This window comes from Thalassophryne amazonica, chromosome 13, assembly GCF_902500255.1.
Source record: "Thalassophryne amazonica chromosome 13, fThaAma1.1, whole genome shotgun sequence".
Taxonomy (NCBI): domain Eukaryota; kingdom Metazoa; phylum Chordata; class Actinopteri; order Batrachoidiformes; family Batrachoididae; genus Thalassophryne; species Thalassophryne amazonica.
The window spans coordinates 85,089,898-85,110,935 of NC_047115.1; the positions used below are offsets into that span (position 1 = coordinate 85,089,898).

General features: G+C 43.0%; 1 protein-coding gene across 1 annotated transcript in view; it reads right to left on the minus strand.

The window, feature by feature from the left end:
• kcnk18 (potassium channel, subfamily K, member 18) overlaps positions 1-19,902 on the minus strand; it is a 66,710-nt gene extending 46,808 nt beyond the window's left edge. Inside the window, exons 1-2 of the mRNA XM_034185675.1 lie at positions 19,646-19,902; positions 19,411-19,557 (exon numbers count right to left, since the gene is read on the minus strand). Coding sequence (XP_034041566.1) covers positions 19,411-19,557; positions 19,646-19,877 — 379 coding nt within the window. The 5' untranslated portion in view covers positions 19,878-19,902. The remainder of the gene's footprint in view (positions 1-19,410; positions 19,558-19,645) is intronic.
• Between the last annotated feature and the right edge of the window lie 1,136 nt (positions 19,903-21,038).

Sequence of the window (21,038 nt, forward strand, 5' to 3'; positions counted from 1 at the left end):
CTAGTTGCTCCCAGTGTGTAGTGAGTGCCTTGCATGGTAGCAGCCTGACATCAGGGTGAATGTGAGGCATTATTGTGTAAAGCGCTTTGAGCATCTGATGCAGATGGAAAAGCGCTATATAAATGCAGTACATTTACCATTTATGCGTCATCAGCCGCGGTTCACAGATTATCACCTCGTTTCTGCTTCAAACTGCACTCCAGTCATTATCTATCTCAGTGACAGATTTCTGAAACTTTTGTACAACCATCATTTCCACATAAATTCAGCATTATATCATAAAAGACGGAGGAATCGATCAGAGCGTAGCGGCTACACAAGCTGCTAGCTGCTGCATTCACATGAATCCATTTTATTGCTTTGGGTGAAGTGAGTCTGTCCACAGGAGCTGCTGTGGTCATTAATGATGCACATGCAGTGGAGGCAGGGTGGACCAATTTTTAGGGGCGGACCGTTCGGTCTGTGACAACAGTAGGGCTGCTTTCACTCTATAATAGTATATTTTATATATAGACTGTGACCAAATGTCATCTCAGCAGAGTATATTTTACTTAGAAAAATTGACTGTGTATGTAAGAACTCACTTGGCAATAAATTCAATTCTGATTCCGATTTAAAGAAAACATGAGTTATTCATGTGCTCACTGCTGTATTACATCATCTTTTCTTTCAGTGGCAGATTCATTTTAGAAAGTGGAATGTTCATATATTTATTGTCTATACAGGTTTTTATATACGCTGTTGTACAGGGTCCACATTGGTTTGGTGCCCTTTACACTTGTAAATGCGCTGCACGTGCTCAGTCAGAGACGGACTGCACGCAGCCACTGTAACACATGCACTCTCCCCCAACTGTGGCTACGTATCATGCAAAGAATTCAATTAGAGACACATGATGCTTTCATGTCGTGACATCTGAAGGCTCAGAGCTCATTCAGTAGTTTTTCTTCTTATCCTTTAAGAAATATGACCACATTTCTTGAATATTTTAATGATATTCTGGTGTCAAAGCTGAACATCCCAAAATCCTTCTGATGTGTCTCAGAGGGAAAACTGGGGTTGATGCAAGAACCACTCATATGAATAGGTTTGTTTTTAAGGGGCTTGTACAAGTATTCAAGAGAACATATTATTCACCATTTTCTTGTGTTTGACACATTGTACAGACCTGTAGTTGGAATCATGTGTACTTTGTCAACTTATCTTTTCAGTGACTGGTTGTATATCTCATTACTATTATGCAGTTTTAGTTTGAAAGTGCTGCACAAATTGCATGTCATAACTGTTTAACTGTACAATTTGAATCCTATATTATTCTAAATACATTCTTAAAGCCTAATGATATCAATAATGTATATTGGCTTTTCAGTGCTGCACAAAATCAATATGAACATCTGAAACCACAAAACCACTAATGGCACCCGTTATTTTATCAATAACAAATTGACAACCTTCCATTCCAGTCATAGAGCTGATCTTCTTGCTGTGGTGAAAGTTTTTCAATAGTAGTGATTTCACTGGTGTATCTGTGGACAAGATACTTTATCTGCAGGTTGGGACACCCCACCTCGAGCATCCGCCTGCCCCCCTTCTTAATAAAAGTCAGTAAAGGAAATAAAATGACCCACCCTAAATTACATACATTTTTATTTTAATGTTGGTTAAACACCCATCTTAAATTAAATACATTTTTTAGTAAAATTGATTGCTTGTTTTGTCTACCCTAAAAAAAAAAAAAAAAAAAAAAAATGGGGACCCCAATGCATCATTTCATGACATTTGACATTTTTCTTGTTGCTTCTACATCTTAGCTGTAACAATACCATCAGTGTGTGCTGGTAGAAAGTTGCATGACAATTACAACGTATGTCAAATTGAGACTTTGATGTTTCGGAGTTGCACACAAGGTGGAAATGATCTAGCAACATCTGGCATTAAATGGGCGAGTTATTTGTGATGTTTTTTGTGATAAAATCAAATGTTTTGTGTTTGAAATAATAGCAGAGTGTTTTAAAAAGTGATTAAAGCTCCAAATCCTTATAATAACTTTTATTTACATACACGTAAATGCATTGGTAAGACTGCACATTCTGTAACAAATCAAAGTATTAAGACAATGTATCAGATTTGTTATTACTTTACAGAAAGTGAAGGAAAAGAAATATCAGGCTGTTCAAAATAAAAAAAATAGCAGTGTCTGCATTTTTCTTTCTGTGACCCTTATTCCACCCTTGCAGTAGGCTGTTATTTAAGGGTGAAGACAGCAAATGTACATGGTGGTTGTTCTGCATTTCTCTCTGAAAATCTAAATAAAATGGGTCTTTCCAGACATTGTTCAGAAGAACAAGGCCAAGTTGACCTGCCATCGACTACAGCAGAATAAAGTGAAGGTTCTGGAGTGGCCATCTCAGTCTCCTAACCTCAATATCATTGAGCCACTGAGGGAGATCTCAAACAAGCAGTTCATGCAAGACAGCCGAGGAATTTACAGGACCCGGAGGCTTTTTGCCAAGAAGAATGGGCAGCTTTACCGTCAGAGAAAATAAAGAGCCTCGTCCACAACTACCACAAAAGACTCCAAGCTGTCATTGATGTTAAAGGGGGCAATACACTGTATTAAGAACAGGGGGATGTAAACTTATGATCAGAGTCATTTGGGTAGTTTCTGTTGTCATTATGATGACATTTAAAAAGAGTAAACACAGTTGTTTGACAATAAATGGCTTCACCCAACCACTAACCATGAGTGAAAAAAAAACTTTTCTGTTATTCATATTCTCTGAAAAATGGCCAAAAAATCAAAAATTTTGCCAGGGTATGTAAACTGTATATTTACATAGTAGTTTGTGGAGCATGCACAGTGTGCATCAGCCCTCTGATGCCTTTCATCTTCATGTCAAGCATTTCAATCTTTACTTCAGTGATTAGTGACAGGGTGTCTCCCTGTCTTTAGCAGATTCTTTGATTCCACTGCTTACATTACTGATGTTCTATTGTGGATACAGTGGTTTGCAAAAGTATTCATATCCCTTGGTATTTCATGCATTTTAATTTGTTTATGGCATTTCAAATACAAAAAGTAAATCACCCTTCTCAATATAAACATTTCAAAAATTATCTTCCTTAAACTCAAACTGAAACTAAATTTCTACAACTTGATATAAGTTAATTAAAAATATAAAAGCCAAGATGATGGTTGCATAAGTAATCAGCCCCCTTCAGTATAATACTTGTAAATAAACACTTTAATTGCCAGTTTTCTTCAGACAAGTCAGGGGATGGATACGTAAACATTTCCATGTCACTGAATATGTCTTGAACTTTATTTACATCAGTTATGAAGAAATACAAACAGTATGTCATATGAGTGACTGTGGAAGAAGGAGAAGAGTGAGGAAAGCCACCAAGACACCCAGACAACCCAGACCAAGTTACAGGCTTCTGTGCCTGTGACTGGAGAAATTGTGCATAGTGCAAGTTTTGCATTTTGCATCCCCAGTTATACATCTTAATGATGAAGTGGCACAGAGGAAGGTTTTATTAAAAGGAAGACCTGAAAGTTCAGCTACAATTTGCCAGAAGGTACATCTGAGATGCTAACCTAGATTTAATGTTTTGGTGAAAGAAAACCCTTCTCTATGACATGCTGATAATTATGTACAGACAAGATCACATGGGGACATAGCCACGTCTGAGTGCGCACAGCACAGCAAGGTGTCTCTGAGCTGATCACTGACAGCTAAAAATGATGACTTAGTGCACACAACGTGTTAAATTAAACACACAGAGAACACAACCAGAAGAAGTATATAAATAAATACAACAAAAACTACATAAAAAATTACATTACAAATAGATAAAGTGTTGTAAACACAGAACACAGAAACACAGAGTGACACTTTGTTCTGTGCACTGATCTAAAAGGTGGGCATGGCCGCAAACAGTCGCTACTGATGAGATCTCTGGACCCGCAAGTCACAGCTGGAGAACACGTACCGTGTTACGATGGACATGACGTTACAACTGTCCACTGTGAAGCATGTGCGTGTGCCTGCTGTCCTCATGTGGAAATACATAAAAACATATATCACCTTTGCAATGGGCTGGAGTGACCGTGTCAGTGCGCACATCAGCAGGCTGTGCCAGGTAAAAAGGACCTGATCATGTGTACACTCAGCTGGCAATCTGAATGTCTCATCACCCACGTCAGCTATGGTCCACACGACATGCCGTCCTTCAGTGTGCCAGTCAGTGGAAATGCAGGGCTCACTGGGCACGTGCATGTGGCCGGCTGGACACACGCACCAGGCCGCTGGACACGTGGGGCCAGTACATGTGGACATGATGAGTGCGTACTGCTTGCAGTGTTTTTTTTTGTGCGCATGCTTGCACTGTATTCGTGCATTGCATGAAACTGTCACAACAGTATCGTGCACACCTGTCCAACCATATGTCCCCTCCATCAGCAGGTGGAATGTTTTGCAGTTCCCCATTTAATTTTTTGGTCACGAATTTTCTTCTGGTTTCCACTTCTTTTACCCAACGTCGTGTTATGTGTGAAGGGGTCATAACACACCTCTGCTGACATTTTTGAAATGTCATTTTTAAAACATGAAACCACCAACCAACACAAACTATCATAATATTATTTGTTGTTGAGGTGTTCTCAGGAGTAAAACACTCCATTTTGGTTTTGTGAACATTCTCTCCACTCTGCCTTCTTTAGTGGTTTTAGATGAGAGGATATGTAATTCAGAGAAGAACAGAGATTATGTGGTCAGAAATGTCTGGCTGCTTGTCTTCTTCTTGTTTTAAATTGTAAAACTGAAATAGTAGATTACATTTTACATTGAGTTCCTGTCATGAAATAGCAGGACCTCAGTTGAAGAAGAAATTAGCAAATTTTGATGTTGATGTCATGATCTGGGGCCTCATGTACAAAGACTTGCGTGGATTTTCTACTAAAAGTTGCCATACACCAAAACCCTGAATCAGGAGTAAGCACAAATATATTCAGATACATGAAAGTGTGCGCAGGCATGAATTCACGCACATTCTGTTTGTATGAGGTCTGTCCATAAAGTATCGTACCTTTTTATTTTTTTCAAAAACTATATGGATTTCATTCATATGTTTTTACGTCAGACATGCTTGAACCCTCGTGCGCATGCGTGAGTTTTTCCACGCCTGTCGGTGACGTCATTCGCCTGTGAGCACGCCTTATGGAAGGAGTGGTCCCGCCCCCTCGTCGGATTTTCATTGTCTGGAAATGGCGGAATGAAAAGGACTTGCCGAGATAGACATGTCCCAACTTGTCCTCTAACACTCCGAAACGGAGGTGTTCCTTTGTCTCGCTTCATCAGCGAATCGGTCGTGATGCGCAAAGCCTCCACGCGGCTTTCCATGACAAAATCTCTTGTTAAAAGTAAAATCTGCCGGAAAATGGCTGATGTCCAGGTCTTGTGATAACCAGAGAAAGAGCACACGACGGTCTCGTATCCACAGAGCCATCAGCTTAGAAATGATCCAGTGGTTTGTGCCGCATCGTCGCAGCTCGCAGCGCGGTGCACCGACCGTCCTTAAAGGGGTCCTTAAAGCTGTAGTTAAAGTCCTTATTCTCTGTGAAGCCCGTAAAATTTTCACTGAAAGCCAGATAAATTTTTCGAATGGTTTCTAGGTGCCAGTCTCTAACAGCTTCTGAAAAAATTCTGATGGAAAAAAAGTCCTTTTCATTCCGCCATTTCCAGACAATGAAAATCCGACGAGGGGGCGGGATCACTCCATCCACAAGGCATGCTCACAGGTGAATGACGTCACCGACAGGCGTGGAAAAACTCACGCATGCGCACAAGGGTTCAAGCATGTCTGACGTAAAAACATGAAATGAAATCCATATAGTTTTTAAAAAAAATAAAAAAGGACCGTTAATTTATGGACAGACCACATACATCCCACTGAACATGGACTTGAACATGGAACCAAATTCCTCCCTGGCCACGCCCCATTTAAATATGCAATTTTATGTAAATAGACCCTTGGAGCAGGGATTCCCCACGACATCACATCAGACAACATGAACACAGAAAAGAAATTATCCTATAGATGACTGGATATTACGTGGAGACAGTGACAATTTATTCAGTGCGCTATTAAACAGATTCAGGAAACCGGCTCTCGCTGCAAAATGCTGTAATGCTGGAATGTACCTGTGCAGTGTCCATTTGGATAATTGTGGCTCGGTGCAATGACTGGCACATGCCTGACCGATCAGCCAGCTCATGCTCATGCCAGGACACCCAGTGTGGTCAGCACCTGTGTGGGCACAGACAACCCCTGGCTCCTCGCCGCATTGCACTCTGGGCCAACCGCAGTTCTGTGCACACCTCCAGTCACAGTGGCTTTGGTAATCGAAACCAGTTTATGAGCCAATTATCCTCATTTGGTCGTAAATCCTGTCATTCTCCAAATACACGCTCACATCGGATTGAACCATTTGCAAGGTCCTCTGACAACGCCACCGTTAGTGCCATTTTATGCATCACTTTGCGCGTGGTTTTTGTGCATAAGCACGCTTTGTACATGAGGCCCCTGGACTTTTTGGATCTTGTTTGCTCTGTTTAATTTTGCTTAGTTTAGTTTTGATGGCTTTGTCTGTGTGTGATTTCTCTTGTGGAATTTTCTTGCTTGGGCTTTGTCTTTCCCTATCTCTCTTGTCTGTCTCTCTTGGTACTTGGTGGTGGGTGGTGCACCCTGTCTGGGCTACACCCTGTTCTGGAGTTTTCCACACACCTGTTTCTCATCTGTAGCTCATCACCAGGGTGTATATAAGCTTCAGTGGTTGCACTCGTTCTCCGCCAGATTGTTGTGCTCTATGCCTTTGCTTCCAGCACTGTACCTGTTTGTTCCAAGTCCTACTAGCCACGTTGTGTTTTTTGACCACCTGGCTGTTTTTTTGACCACATCTTATCGCCTGATGTTTCTGATTTGTTTTCTGACACTGGACTGCCTTTTTGTGTACCGGACCCTGCATTACCATCCAGTAAACAATCTTAAAATTCATAGCTGTGAATCTGAGTCCTGCATTTGTGTCCAGACATCTCTGTCTACTCAACCTGATAGTTGACCCAAAATCTACTTCATCATTTTTGTACTCATCTCATTTCAAAGTTTTTAAAATTTCCTTTTATGCCACTCTGGACTTATGACACCATAAAGACATGACAGCATAAAAATAATAATAATGTCTACTCTCCTCTGTTTGTTTGTTGAGTATCAACACACAGATATTATTTCCACATCAGAGACATTCATTCTGTAAGTCAATCAATCAATCAATTTTATTTATATAGCGCCAAATCACAACAAACAGTTGCCCCAAGGCGCTTTATATTGTAAGGCAAGGCCATACAACAATTACGGAAAAACCCCAATGGTCAAAACGACCCCCTGTGAGCAAGCACTTGGCAACAGTGGGAAGGAAAAACTCCCTTTTAACAGGAAGAAACCTCCAGCAGAACCAGGCTCAGGGAGGGGCAGTCTTCTGCTGGGACTGGTTGGGGCTGAGGGAGAGAACCAGGAAAAAGACATGCTGTGGAGGGGAGCAGAGATCAATCACTAATGATTAAATGCAGAGTGGTGCATACAGAGCAAAAAGAGAAAGAAACACTCAGTGCATCATGGGAACCCCCCAGCAGTCTAAGTCTATAGCAGCATAACTAAGGGATGGTTCAGGGTCACCTGATCCAGCCCTAACTATAAGCTTTAGCAAAAAGGAAAGTTTTAAGCCTAATCTTAAAAGTAGAGAGGGTGTCTGTCTCCCTGATCTGAATTGGGAGCTGGTTCCACAGGAGAGGAGCCTGAAAGCTGAAGGCTCTGCCTCCCATTCTACTCTTACAAACCCTAGGAACTACAAGTAAGCCTGCAGTCTGAGAGCGAAGCGCTCTATTGGGGTGATATGGTACTAAGAGGTCCCTAAGATAAGATGGGACCTGATTATTCAAAACCTTATAAGTAAGAAGAAGAATTTTAAATTCTATTCTAGAATTAACAGGAAGCCAATGAAGAGAGGCCAATATGGGTAAGATATGCTCTCTCCTTCTAGTCCCTGCCAGCACTCTAGCTGCAGCATTTTGAATTAACTGAAGGCTTTTCAGGGAACTTTTAGGACAACCTGATAATAATGAATTACAATAGTCCAGCCTAGAGGAAATAAATGCATGAATTAGTTTTTCAGCATCACTCTGAGACAAGACCTTTCGAATTTTAGAGATATTGCGCAAATGCAAAAAAGCAGTCCTACATATGTGTTTAATATGCGCATTGAATGACATATCCTGATCAAAAATGACTCCAAGATTTCTCACAGTATTACCAGAGGTCAGGGTAATGCCATCCAGAGTAAGGATCTGGTTAGACACCATGTTTCTAAGATTTGTGGGGCCAAGTACAATAACTTCAGTTTTATCTGAGTTTAAAAGCAGGAAATTAGAGGTCATCCATGTCTTTATGTCTGTAAGACAATCCTGAAGTTTAGCTAATTGGTGTGTGTCCTCTGGCTTCATGGATAGATAAAGCTGGGTATCATCTGCGTAACAATGAAAATTTAGGCAATGCCGTCTAATAATACTGCCTAAGGGAAACATGTATAAAGTGAATAAAATTGGTCCTAGCACAGAACCTTGTGGAACTCCATAATTAACCTTAGTCTGTGAAGAAGATTCCCCATTTACATGAACAAATTGTAATCTATTAGATAAATATGATTCAAACCACCGCAGCGCAGTGCCTTTAATACCTATGGCATGCTCTAATCTCTGTAATAAAATTTTATGGTCAACAGTATCAAAAGCAGCACTGAGGTCTAACAGAACAAGCACAGAGATGAGTCCACTGTCTGAGGCCATAAGAAGATCATTTGTAACCTTCACTAATGCTGTTTCTGTACTATGATGAATTCTAAAACCTGTGTAATAAGTGCACTGTCTAGTTATTCAAAGTGATGAATGGACAGGAAGCCCCACCCTCTTGTTGGCCATATATGAATCATACAGATGGAGTTTATCTGTGAGATTACAGGGATACTGAGTGGGTTATAATGGTAAAATATGACCAGAAATTAATGCAGCAAAAATATGCACAACCCTTCAAAAGTTTAATGATTTTGAGATTTGTCTATTTATTTACCAAGCAATTGTTGACACCTAAAAAAATTACACAGTGAAGTTGAAAAATATACTACGAATAACAACAGTAAATGTATTTATGCAGCACTTTTCCATCTGTATCAGGCGCTCAAAGTGGTTTACATTAATGCCTGACATTCACCCATTCACACACGCGCTCACCGATGTCACGGTGCTGCTATGCAAAGTGCTCACTACACAACGGGAGCAGCTCCTGGATTGAGGACCTTGCCCAAGGACCCTTAGTGATTTCAGCCAGCCAGACAGGGGTTTGAATCAAAAACCTGCTGGTCTCAAGTCCAACACTTAACCACTACCCCAACACCTCAAAATAATAATAATAATAATAATAATAATAATAATAATAATAATAATAATAATAATAATAGGGTCCTGTGGTGGATTTGGCCCTGTGGAGTCAATAAACTGCTGAAATTGCTTTTTAAAAATTCTGCAAACTACACACAAAAGCCTTGATTTTTGTGCGTAGTTTGCATAGAGGAGTGACATTCTTCTTTATCTACACTATCATTCAATGTTTTAAAACATCAAATAAAATGTAAAAATTTCTTAAAATGTGTCCATTTATTAACAGAATCATCACTTACTTTAAAAGAGAAACAAACAAACATATTTGGGATGTGACTTTTTTATGTTTTCAACAATTATGTGGTTAACATAAAAATGTATATTTTGTGTGTCTGTTTTAATAGTTGGTTCTGTATTTTGAATAGTTGTTACCATAATGATGTCGTACAGCACTTTGTAACAATGTATTAGAAAGAGATGCATAAATAAATTATTGCTATTTTTGTTTTATTAGCAGTGTGTAGTGCTGAGAAGAGCATCAAACTACTGCTGCCACAAATGGTCTGAACACCAGCTCTGCCTTCACCTGCACTGTGATCTTATGCTCTTCAGCTCAGCACACACAAAAAAAACACTTCCAGAATGGAAGCAGCATTTCAATGAAACTTTTCCAGTAGCACTAAATGTGTCACCATCTCAGCACTTTAATTTTTTTCTTTAATCCTCTGATGACTGTTTCAGATATCTGAAAGTTGCTTTTAATGTTGTAACAGAATGAACTAGTAAGAAAAAGTGCTTTAATATCTTTTCAGTTTTATGTTTGAGAAAATGCTTACGAAAGGTGAATGGGTAGTCTGTATTTTCAGTTAAAACTTTCTCAATCAAAAGTATGTTATAAACAGTGACAACATTTTATCCTAAAGATGAGGATTCACAGCGCTTCACTTTTTCTACATTTTGTTATGTTACAGCCTCCTTTCAAAATGGAAGAAATTCATTTTTTGGTCACAGTTCTACACACAATACCCCATAATGACAATGTGGAAAACTTTTATATTATCATTATTTTTGCAAATTTATAAAAATAATAATAAAAAAACTAAGAAATCACATGTACGTAAGTATTCACAGCTTTTTGTACCTCGAGACAATCTTGTCTCGAGGTACAAATCTGGGGTCCCAGTGAGCACAGTGGCCTCCATCATGCATAAGTGGAAGAAGTTCGCATCCACCAGAATTCTTCCTAGAACTGGCCGCCCATCTAAACTGAGCGATCGGGGGAGAAGGGCCTTGGTCAGGGAGGTGACCAAGAACTCGATGGTCACTCTGTCAGAGCTCCAGCATTCCTCTGTGGAGAGAGGAGAACATTCCAGAAGGACAACCATCTCTGTAGCAAGCAGAAGCCACTCCTTAGTAAAAGGCACATGGTAACCCGCCTGGAGTTTGCCAAAAGGCACCTGAAGGACTCTCATGACCATGAGAAACAAAATTCTCTGGTCTAATGAGACAACGATTGAACTCTCTTGTGTGAATGCCAGACGTAATGTTTGGAGGAAACCAGGCACCATCCCTACAGTGAAGCATCATGCTGTGGGGATGTTTTTCAGTGGCAGGAACTGGGAGACTCGTCAGGATTGAGGAAAAGATGAATGCAGCTCCTGATTTCAGACTGGGGCGACAGTTCATCTTTCAGCAGGACAATGACCCTGTTGGATATATTTGTGTGTTTAACTATTGTTTTCTTTATTTGTTTTCTTTCTTTTTTTTGGTATTAAAGTAGTTATTTTACTCAGGATTATATTCTTAGTTTCATATACTTTTCTCTGTTATCTGTCAGAATGTGCATGTCAAACTGGATTTAACCGGTTTCACCACTCAGGACACAGATCTTCAGGTTACATTATAAATCATAAACATCTCGTTACCGCGTGACTCATTGGCAGGGGTGGGACCCCTCCCTCGAATGCCCACGGGGACCAATAAGGGAAGGATTTCGTGAAATAAGGTCTCCCTTTGTTACACCCATGGAGTGTTTTATAAAACTGTTTGTACCCATTGTTCTTGGTTCTGAAGGGGTGGATCTTCTGCATGAGAGAAGGTTTTCAGAAACCAGGCCTGATTTCCATTGTGACTTTGAATAAATTTAACAGTACAGAATAGTCTGAGTTTGTACTTTGTGAGGGACAATATTACAGAATGAGCCGGGAGAGTAACAACCCTAAACACACAGCCAAGATACCAATAGCTTCAGGACAACTCTGTGGATGTCCCCGAGTGGCCCAGCCAGAGCCCAGACCTGAATCTGATTGAACATCTCTGGAGAGATTTGATAATGGCTGTGCAAAGAAGCTCCCCATCCAACCTGATGGAGCTTGAGAGGTGCTGCAAAGAGGAATGGATAAAACTGCCCAAAGACAGGTGCACCAACCTTGTGGCATCATATTCAAGAAGACTTGAGGCTGTAATTGCTGCCAAAGGTGCATCAACAAAGTATTGAGCAAATGGTATGAATACTTATGTACATTAGTTTTTTTATTTTTAAGAAATTTGCAAAAATTAAAACAAAATTAATGTTGTCATTATGGGGTGTTGTGAGTAGAATTTTGAGGGGAAAAAGGAATTTCATCCAATTTGGAAAAAGACTAAAAATATTGAAGTGCTGTGAATACTTTCTGTATGACTGATGAAGAAGTACACTCACCATCAGCTCGACGCTGCTTTCAGAAGTGTCTTTTTTGTGGCATTGGAATGGTGTTTGATACATTATTCAGAAATTTTTCCTCCATTTTTAGATGCCAGAATCTGGCCACACTGTTTCACCACCAGCAGCACGACCATCTTAATGTAACAGCAGAAATCGAGACTCACCAGACTAGACAACATTTTTACAATCTGCTCAGGAGCCGATTAAAGTGGCCATAGGTCCCTGGACTAAACCTCTGTGTGGCCCTCAAACCCCTCTAACAGTCACAGAATATATAACTGAATGGACTTCTGGCAAGTTTTTCTTTGAACAAGTGTTCAGTTCCTAATATGTGGTGAGACGATCACTTTGTTGAATCTTTAACTTAATTTACATCTAAGCTTACATTTGTTATGTTTGATTTTGGTGTTTCATTTCTTTTTATAGATGTTTAAATTGGATGTTTTTATCATTGTCTTTTGGATGTTTTGGGGAGGACTTTGAGGTCTTATTCCAGTTCCACTCATGGATATTTGGGCAGCAAAAACTGAATCATTTCAGCAACTTGAAACTCACTACGGTACGATGTTATCATGACATCATCGAACGTGATGTCATTGAACATCACGTTACACTTATTTTGTGTAAAACAATCAGTTCTGTTAATGAATGTTTATTTTCTTTTATGCGTGAAATATTTATCTAATCACATAAATCTGAAAATGTCAGACATGAAAACTGAAAGGATGATGTCATCGCCCTGCCTCTGTAACATGTTGTTAACATTGTAATTTAACAGTCTAATTTAGCATAGTTTTTTTTTTCTTCTTGTTGGTGGTGGCACAAAGTGTCGGCGTCCTCCAGCTCAGGCTGAGAAAGTCACTCAGAGCAGACAAACACTGAGGAACTTCTTTGAAAACCCTTAACAAGTAACTTCCATCATAAAGAATTAATGCATTTCCAGACGTTATCTTCCAAAATAAGGGTGTCATGTGGAGAACAGTTTGCAGCTTTTTAATCTGTGTGCCGCTTTCTAAAACGTCTAGCATCCGTTGCTACATTGATTAGCCCCACGTCTTCTCCATTTTTTTTTTGTAGGAGCGTTACAGTGCTACATACAGGCATGGCATGTGTACTACAGCATTTCCAAGTAGTTTCACTGGATCTGTGAGAATGGAGATATTTGTTGTATGGCTGGGGGGCCTGGCTGCCTTTTTGTTTCTGTCTTTTTGGGTTTATGACTAACCAGACTGTGAACATGGTTGGACAAAGGCTGACCGCACAGGTTTAAGAACTCCTGGCCACACCTGTGCTAAGTGACTGACGGAAACAAAGGCAAAGATGCAGCTAGAGGAGAAGACATCAACCGTTCTGTTTGATGAGGATTCTGCTGGAAGATGAATGCGGATACGGTTTCCAGCCATGGTCCCTGGAGGGGGGTGTTTCTCCTGGGCCAGGTTTGTGTGGTCACCGGGAGGCTTCCCATGAGGGTGGGGTACTGTTGTATGGCTGGGGGGCCTGGCTGCCTTTTTGTTTCTGTCTTTTGTTTTTCCTTCCAGGTGGCTTGCATTTGGAACTGAGTGGCTGTGTTGCTGAGTTTATCAGGACCTCACCCTGATCACCTGAAGCTGATCACCTGCGGCTCATCAGGACTCACAGCTGTGGTGCATCTGGATGGATTGGAACATGGTGGCATTTAAGACTGGAGTGCACAGTGTGTATTTGCCAGAGACTCGACCTTGTGACCAGACGGGTGAGATCGTCGTCTCGGGAGCCATCTCATCATCAGTGGATGCAGAGAACGTCCAGGTTTGATGCACGGTCTGTGAAAGAGGAGGGGGTGAGGTCTCACGCTCGTCAGCACACTTCCTGAGGTACGTTAGATTTTGTGACTAACATTTATACAGTCAGTAAATGTGGTGTCCCTCACACCTTATTATATTGAGCTGTACGTTAGTCATGTATCGGCTTCCACTGCAGTGGAGTTTTGTGAACTGGATGTTCCATGCCTGCAGGTTGGGAAGCTGATTAGTAATCAAGCCAGGAAGTGTTTGCTGTTTGTACACCTTTAAGTGTTCTCTCTGTGTGTAGAGTGTGGACTCACATAATGGTTCCTTCTTTCACAGACTCGGTTTGTTGCGGCCACCTGGAGGGTGTCGGCGGGGTCCTTGGGTCCGAACAGCTTCTGGCTCCGGACCGTTAGCGCTGCTGGGAGCGCACCACGCCAGACCGCACTTTGTTTTTTATGTATCACTGTTATGTATTAAATTCAGTTAGCCTTTGTACCGTGCTCTGCTTATTTTATACTGGGTCCTTCAAACACTGGTCAGTTCTCCGAGCTGCGTCCGACACATAACAGTAGTCTCTGGCCAAACATCACGGACCCAGCGGTAGCAGAGACGGTAACGCGCCGGGAAGGCGGCAGCAGACGTTCAGTAGTTATCCGGATCAGTTGCGGGTGCTCTCCGCCCGGACGGTGCGTGTTTGAGCCCCATTACTGAATACTGATTTGTGCTCTCTTGCAGCCGTGTTCCTGTGTTTGTGCCTTATCCGTGGGTCGTGGTGGAGTGTGACTGGCGACAGCTTCGCGTCACGCTCCGACCGGATAAGAGGTTTAAACGGGAGCTGCAAGAGTGAGTCTGTAATGGGTGAACGCGCACGGCGGAGCTCTGTGGCACGGGTCGCTGAGCTTCCTGTGTTACAGTTGTAGCCCCGTTTCCCCGGATAAAGATAACTACTGCGTCTGTTGTATCAGCTCCGGCGTTATTTAGTTGAGCACATTTTGGTTGTGTTGCACACAGCTGCGCACGAAGATGCAGCTTGTTTGTTTTTTGTCACCAAAGGGGGTTTTTCATTTTTAGCACTTTGGCTCCCTCTTTTGGTGACTGAGTCACATTACCGTCAAGCTCTTAAGTTGGAACAGGTGTGTTCCATTTGTTGGAGCTTGACGGTATAAATCACTTGTTTTGTGTTAGTTCATTTTGTGTGGGTGTTTTTTGAGTTGGTTTTTGTGTGGGATTTTATTTTTTGTTTTTCACTATTTAGTGTCTGGGGTCGTGACCCTGCAGTTCTGCCAAAAAACAAACAAACAAAAAAAAAAAAGGACCCAAGCAACTGTATGTTAGTCTGGTTAGTCTTTCTTTTATTTCTTTCAGTTTCACCTCCCAGGGTTTGATGGGACGGTCCCCTGGGGGGTCATGGGGGGGTAATTGGGTTTTTTTTTCTCTTGTTTTTTTGTTTTGTTTTTTGTTGTGCCCTCTCTTCTCCTCTGACTCCAGCTGGGTGAGCCGTAGTGTCGGCGTTGCTGGAGTGGTGCAGTTTGGTTATGCTGGGCGTTTCCCAGGTAACCTCTGCACCTGGGGGGGGGGGGGGTTCTCCTTTTGTTTTTTCCCCCCCCAGTTTCCGCCCTCAGGGTTTGACTGAGGTGTCCTCTGGGGGGGAAAGGGCTGTGGGTCCATCTAGCCATAGTCGGCCGGGCTGGGTCCGTTGGTCATGGGGGGAGGCGTTTCCTGGGGTTGACGAGTGGTCCTCTGGGAGGCGCTGGGAGTCCCCGTGGGTGACGTTGGATCCCAGAGGGACCTCGGCTGTGGTTATTACTCCTGGAGCTGGCGGGATGTCCTCTGGGGGGTGTTGGTCCCTACATGTCATTGGGGAGGGGGGGGGTGTTAGCATTTTTATTTGTTAGCTTAAGTTTGGGTTGTTTTTCTTTTCTCCCCTTCCCGGGGTTTGATGGAATGGGCCTCTGGGGAGGGGGAGGGGGTGTTTTGGTTGTTTGTTTGTCTTTTTGGGTTTATGACTAACCAGACTGTGAACATGGTTGGACAAAGGCTGACCGCACAGGTTTAAGAACTCCTGGCCACACCTGTGCTAAGTGACTGACGGAAACAAAGGCAAAGATGCAGCTAGAGGAGAAGACATCAACCGTTCTGTTTGATGAGGATTCTGCTGGAAGATGAATGCGGATACGGTTTCCAGCCATGGTCCCTGGAGGGGGGTGTTTCTCCTGGGCCAGGTTTGTGTGGTCGCCGGGAGGCTTCCCGTGAGGGTGGGGTACTGTTGTATGGCTGGGGGGCCTGGCTGCCTTTTTGTTTCTGTCTTTTGTTTTTCCTTCCAGGTGGCTTACATTTGGAACTGAGTGGCTGTGTTGCTGAGTTTATCAGGACCTCACCCTGATCACCTGAGGCTGATCACCTCATCAGGACTCACAGCTGTGGTGCATCTACATGGATTGGAACATGGTGGCATTTAAGACTGGAGTGCACAGTGTGTATTTGCCAGAGACTCGACCTTGTGACCAGACGGGTGAGATCGTCGTCTCGGGAGCCATCTCATCATCAGTGGATGCAGAGAACGTCCAGGTTTGATGCACGGTCTGTGAAAGAGGAGGGGGTGAGGTCTCACGCTCGTCAGCACACTTCCTGAGGTACGCTAGATTTTGTGACTAACATTTATACAGTCAGTAAATGTGGTGTCCCTCACACCTTATTATATTGAGCTGTACGTTAGTCATGTATCGGCTTCCACTGCAGTGGAGTTTTGTGAACTGGATGTTCCATGCCTGCAGGTTGGGAAGCTGATTAGTAATCAAGCCAGGAAGTGTTTGCTGTTTGTACACCTTTAAGTGTTCTCTCTGTGTGTAGAGTGTGGACTCACATAATGGTTCCTTCTTTCACAGACTCGGTTTGTTGCGGCCACCTGGGGGGTGTCGGCGGGGTCCTTGGGTCCGAACAGCTTCTGGCTCCGGACCGTTAGCGCTGCTGGGAGCGCACCACGCCAGACCGCACTTTGTTTTTTATGTATCACTGTTATGTATTAAATTCAGTTAGCCTTTGTACCGTGCTCTGCTTATTTTATACTGGGTCCTTCAAACGCTGGTCGGTTCTCCGAGCTGCGTCCGACACATAACAATATTACTTGAATGGAACACTTTAAAAAAAAAATGACAAAGATAAAGATTATACAGAGGAAGTTCAGTTTCAGTGTGGACAAGGCCCCCAAAACATGGAATGAAATTAATTTAAAATAAGAAATATTTTCTTGGGGGTGCTGTGACTAATCCAGGGGGAGCTGTAATACCCCCTAGCGCCACCTGGTGCTGCCCATGTATCTTCACCCTGTACTTTCATGTTAAAGATAAAAGCTGCAGATGTTGTAATGTTTGTACCTGCTGTGCAATTTGCTGCTGGGGCAGCACGGTGGATTAGTGGTTTGCACTGTTGCCTCACAGCAAGAAGCTCATGGGTTTGGTTCCCACCTTTGGCCTTTCTGTGTGAAGTTTGCACGTTCTCCCTGTGCACGTGTGGGTTCCCTCCAGGTGCTCCGTCTTCCTCCTACCTCCAAAGACATGCAGGTTACGTGGATTGGAAACTTTAAATTATCCGTAGGTGTGTGTGCAGGTGTCAATGTGTTTGTTTGTCTGTATGTGACCCTGTGACAGACTGGCGTCCTGTCCAGCGTGTACCCCGCCTCACGCCTATGACTGCTGGGATAGGCTCCAGCCCCCCATGACCCTTTACTGCAGTACGCAGTTGAAGATGAGTGAGTGAGTGTAACTGTGACTGTTTTAAAGCCCACCGCATTAGAGCAACACATCATATATCTGCACCACGTCCACTACAGTGGTTCACATACTTTTCTGCATGGCCACCCTTTTGTAGATAGGAGTATTTTTGAGCAACTCCCCCAAAACAAAAAATGTTCTTTTGCTTCCAAACTCTGCTGGAATTTATTTTAAACACTGTAATTTATACAAAACTACAACATCTTATTGAACAAAACAAAATAAATAAAGTTATAAATCACCTTAACAGTGGAATTATTAAAAGCGACATGCATCATGAATCCTAAATAAAAAATTCACACAAACTTGTCCATGTTCTGCGAGCAATGCTCAAACATGATATTTGAATCAATACTAATTCCCTTCAGCTTCTCCTTCGTTTTCACTCTGGGTCACCACAGCAGACCTGAGGTGGACCTACATGCTGATCTGACACATGGAGAATGGTCTGGGGTGGGTTTGAACCAGGAACCTTCTGCACTTAAAACAAGCACACACTGCTTGGCCACTACCCCTGCCCCAGATAACATTTTAACTAATATAAATAAATATTTTAACTGTCCTGGTTGCTTAGAGTATAAAGAGCAATACAGCAATACATAAAAATACTCGAAGAACAAACTGTGCCTCATTCATCAGGTTATGAATGAGGCACAGTTTGTTTGCTTGTTTTGAACAGCCTGGAGCCCACAATTTTTTTATATATCATTATGAAATTTTTACTGAAGATTCATATCCTGATAGGCAAGAAGTGATTTTCAAAATCAAAGGTCAAAGTCAGGAATGAAAAATCTTGAAAAAAATCCCTATATTTAACATTGAATGAATTTTCAAAAAATCATACCTGTGTCAAAAAAGATCCAATTTCTTTCATATTTGACATCATTGGTATATTTTATCGACTACCAAAGTTTGATCCAGATCTGATCCGGAATGCAGATTTTGTGGCCATTTAAATTTAACATTGAAAACACAATGTAATGTATATTTTACATTATATCTTAATCAAATGGGCCCCAATCACTTTCATATTTGAAAGTGAGGTGCAGACTGGCACTCACTATCACCTGACAATATATATATATATATATATATATTGAAAAATAATTCAGAAACCAAAAAGTTGGGGGGAAAATCAGATTCAAGTGCATGAATTAAATGCATCCTCCTGACATTTGATCACATCTAATTTAGCTTATGAAAAGCCACTTCTATCCCGAATTTGACAATGAAAATTTTTTCCAAGGTAAAATTTTGTGGAATTGGAAACTATTCCCCCTCAACACCTTGGGTGCATCCTCAACTTTGGGAACAAATAAGCAGGTCTAACATCCATACAGTAAGACAGGAAACACTTGTCCTTATCACCATCACCAAACACCACTGTCCAGTCATCTCATGACCCCATAAGCTCTTCCCAGGCGCCACTAAGCCTGGATCTAGTCTTGGACCAGCACAATCACAATCTCACACACACACACACACACACACACACACACACACACACACACACACACACACACACACACACACACACACACACACACACACACACACACACACACACACACACACACACACACACAATATGAACTGAACACACAACTTTCAGAGGAGCGTTTTTAACTGTATGACGTTTTTGGAGAATGAAGGTGCCTGATGTCTCTGAGACTCACCCACAGTGGTGAAGACTGTGCAGCAGAAGAACATGGAGCCAAAAAAGGTCCATCTGTCAGGACTCTGAAGCCAGATGGACTTGAACTCTGTGCGCATTTTAGTCTCCACTTGCAGCACGACGTCCTGGTGCGTGTACGAGCCCGTCCCTGAAACAGCCCGTTTCCAATCAGCTTCTGCACAATTTCAACTTTTGGTTGTAAAATGAAGATAGCTGGTTAAAGTGAGCGCGGTTACCGGTCACGTTCTGGACGCTGCTGACGACTTCTCCCAGGAACGTGCGGAACTCGTGCTCGGTGCTGGACGCACTCCCTCCTTCGATGTGCCGGAACATCAGCGCGCCCAGAGCCGCGTACGCGACCAGGGACAGGCAGAGCAGGAGGTGCGGCACCAGCCTCCACAGGCGCGCCGCGCACTTCTGCGCCTCCGTCTTGGTGTCGATCCTCCTCCTCCTCAGCGCTCCTGACATGGTTCTGTCCCGTGCGGCGGCTCCGTGTGTGAGGAGACCCGGCAGGAGGCTCTCCCTCTGTGAAAGACTCCCCTTCCTTCTGTGTCAGACTCCCTCTCTGTGACTCCCTCTCTGTGTCAGACTCCCTCTCTGTCAGACTCCCTCTCTGTGACTCCCTCTCTGTGTCAGACTCCCTCTCTGTCAGACTCCCTCTCTGTGACTCCCTCTCTGTGTCAGACTCCCTCTCTGTCAGACTCCCTCTCTGTGACTCCCTCTCTGTGTCAGACTCCCTCTCTGTCAGACTCCCTCTCTCTGTAACTCCCTCTCTGTAACTCCCTCTCTGTCAGACTCCCTCTCTCTGTAACTCCCTCTCTGTAACTCCCTCTCTGTGTCAAACTCCCTCTCTGTCAGACTCCCTCTCTCTGTAACTCCCTCTCTGTGTCAAACTCCCTCTCTGTGTCAGACTCCCTCTCTGTAACTCCCTCTCTGTGTCAAACTCCCTCTCTGTGTCAGACTCCCTCTCTGTAACTCCCTCTCTGTAACTCCCTCTCTGTGTCAAACTCCCTCTCTGTGTCAAACTCCCTCTCTGTGTCAGACTCCCTCTCTGTGTCAGACTCCCTCTCTGTGTCAGACTCCCTCTCTCTGTCAGACTCCCTCTCTGTGTCAGACTCCCTCTCTGTGTCAGACTCCCTCTCTGTGTCAAACTCCCTCTCTGTCAGACTCCCTCTCTGTGTCAGACTCCCTCTCTGTGTCAGACTCCCTCTCTGTCAGACTCCCTCTCTCTGTAACTCCCTCTCTGTGTCAAACTCCCTCTCTGTAACTCCCTCTCTGTGTCAAACTCCCTCTCTGTCAGACTCCCTCTCTCTGTAACTCCCTCTCTGTGTCAAACTCCCTCTCTGTGTCAGACTCCCTCTCTGTAACTCCCTCTCTGTGTCAAACTCCCTCTCTGTGTCAGACTCCCTCTCTGTAACTCCCTCTCTGTAACTCCCTCTCTGTGTCAAACTCCCTCTCTGTGTCAAACTCCCTCTCTGTGTCAGACTCCCTCTCTGTGTCAGACTCCCTCTCTGTGTCAGACTCCCTCTCTCTGTCAGACTCCCTCTCTGTGTCAGACTCCCTCTCTGTGTCAGACTCCCTCTCTGTGTCAAACTCCCTCTCTGTCAGACTCCCTCTCTGTGTCAGACT